Source organism: Rattus norvegicus, chromosome 1 (genome assembly GCF_021556685.1).
Source record: "Rattus norvegicus strain SHRSP/BbbUtx chromosome 1, alternate assembly SHRSP_T2T, whole genome shotgun sequence".
NCBI lineage: Eukaryota > Metazoa > Chordata > Mammalia > Rodentia > Muridae > Rattus > Rattus norvegicus.
Window position 1 is genome coordinate 84,717,085 of NC_141534.1, and position 2,577 is coordinate 84,719,661.

Below are 2,577 nucleotides of genomic sequence, written 5' to 3' on the forward strand. Positions count from 1 at the left end.
CTGCTTTGGCGTATGGTCCGTGCCTGCTTAGAAGATAAACGTTGTGAAGGAGCTTTTAGGACAGGTCAGAGAATCCTTACAGAACAACAGGAGAGTATGTCAGAAGGAGAGAAAGTTTTGAAGGAAGGAAAGAAAAGAAAAGGAGGAAAAGAGGTAAAAGAAAAGGCAGAAAAGATCAAGGAGAGGATAGACAAAGGCGAGAATAGTAATCAGGATCTAGGAACAAAGAAAATTTATCCCTCATTAAAGGCATTGACCTTGGAGATGTCTAGTGACTCAGAGTTTAGTGATAGTGACTTAGCTGACCTTGAGGAAGAGGCAGCTCATTATGAGAAAGAGATTTATCATTCTGACTGGCCAAACACTTATGCTGTGCAGAAACAAGCCAAGGACTTAAATAAGAAGGCAATTATGCCAACAGCACCTCCTGCACCACCGTATAACTTTCAAAGGAAAACAATGGTGAAGTCTGCAGGAGGTACTTCTTTTTGCCCAGAAGTGTGGAAAGAGTTAGGACTGAGTTTTCCAGTTTTTCTGGATGCAAACGGGCAGCGACATCATGAACCTGTTGACTTTAAGACAATAAAACAATTAGCAGAGTCAGTCAAAACCTATGGAGTCAGGAAATCTTTTCTTTATGAAAATGCTAACGCTCAGGCTGCAATCAACTTGGCTTCAGGAGCCGACCCTCAGAGACACTGGGACGCTGACATGCTATTGGGAATAGGCAGATTTGCTTTGGACCAGACCGGTTATCCAGATCAGATCTATACTCAAATTAATGATATAGCAATTAAAGCCTGGAAAGCATTGCCTAATAGAGGCGCAGTCTCTGGGAACCTTACCAAGGTTCTGCAAGGACCCACTGAGCCATTTTCAGACTTTGTAGCCCGCATGGTGGAGTCCGCTACTAAGATCTTCGGAGACCCTGATACAGCTATGCCTCTTATTAAACAACTAGTGTATGAACAGTGTACTAAAGAGTGTAAGTCTGCTATAATGCCATACAAACATAAAGGTTTGGAAGTTTGGATGAAGGTCTGCAGGGAGATAGGCGGACCATTAACTAATGTTGGTCTAGCTGCGGCAATGATGCAATTAAAAGGGAAGGGTTCTGCAGATACCTGCTACAAATGTGGCTGCAAAGGGCATTACAGAAGGCAATGCCCTGAAAATAATAAGGAACAGAGTATTAAAAAACCTCTAAGACCTAACTTGTGCCCTCGCTGTAGAAAAGGGAACCATGGGCAAGTGAATGTCGATCTGTAAAGGACTTGGATGGCCGACCTCTGGTGGCAGGAGATGGTGGTGCATGGCCAAAAAACGGACGACGGGGCCCACGTCCCCAGGGCCCTCAAATATATGGGGCTCTACAGAATGACAGGCAGGGACAGAACAGACGGAGATCTTGGCCTTCTCTTCACCACCCGAAGGACCGAGGAGAGCCACTAAGGGCACCGCAGGACTGGACCTCCACTCCACCACCAGACTCGTATTGACCCCCCAAATGGGAGTACAGCCTATAGACACAGATTTTAAGGGACCTCTCCCTAAAGATACAGATGGGCTGTTGTTGGGGCGCTCCTCTTCTGCCCTGAAAGGTTTACACATTGTACCTGGAATAATTGACCCTGATTATTTAGGCACAGTAAAAATCCTGGTAGCCTCTCCCCAGGGAATTTCTGCTATTTCCCCTGGAGACAGAATTGCCCAGCTGCTGCTTCTACCCAGCCTGCATAAACATTTTCCTGCTGATAATAGAATTAGAGGAGATAGGGGCTTGGGATCTACAGGCTCCCAATTTGCTTTCATCTCATTAGAGCTTGGCAATCATCCAATGTTAACCTTGACTGTGGAAGGACGCTCTTTTCTTGGCTTATTAGACACTGGAGCAGATCGAAGCATTATCTCTGTGCATGACTGGCCATCCAGGTGGCCTGCACAAAAATCTTCTCAGGCCCTACGCGGCCTTGGGTACGAAAAGGCACCTCTAATTAGCTCAAAGGAATTGACATGGGAGGATTCAGAAGGAAGGTCAGGAAGGTTTACTCCCTATATCATAGACATTCCTGTGACACTGTGGGGCAGAGATGTCTTAATAAATCTGGACCTGAGGCTGACTAATGAGTACTCTCCACAGGCCAAGGACATGATGATTAAAATGGGCTACATGCCCAAAAAAGGTTTGGGAAAAAATTTACAAGGACGAGTTGACCCAGTGCTACTGGAATCAAAAAGAGACAGAACAGGTCTGGGTTTTTCCTAGGGGCCATTGAGGGAAGCATACCCATTACATGGATTACGGAGGAACATGTGTGGATTCCTCAATGGCCTTTATCCTCTGATAAATTAACTGCTGCTACTGAATTAGTGTCTGAACAGCTAAAATTGGGACATATACAGCCATCCACGTCGCCCTGGAATACACCTATATTTGTCATTAAGAAAAAATCAGAAAAGTGGCGATTATTGCATGATTTAAGAGCTATCAATTCTCAGATGCAAATAATGGGTCCCATACAGAGGGGTTTACCATTGCTCTCCAGTATTCCTGATAATTGGCCTATCATTATTATT

General features: G+C 44.9%; 1 protein-coding gene across 1 annotated transcript; it reads left to right on the forward strand.

Annotated features, from left to right (window-relative positions):
- Window positions 1–264: 264 nt before the first annotated feature.
- On the forward strand, window positions 265–1,269 carry LOC148007239 (igE-binding protein-like). Its single transcript, XM_087603185.1, has one exon. The coding sequence runs from the start codon at window positions 265–267 to the stop codon at window positions 1,267–1,269; it is 1,005 nt and encodes a 334-aa protein (XP_087459311.1).
- The last annotated feature ends 1,308 nt before the right edge of the window (window positions 1,270–2,577 follow it).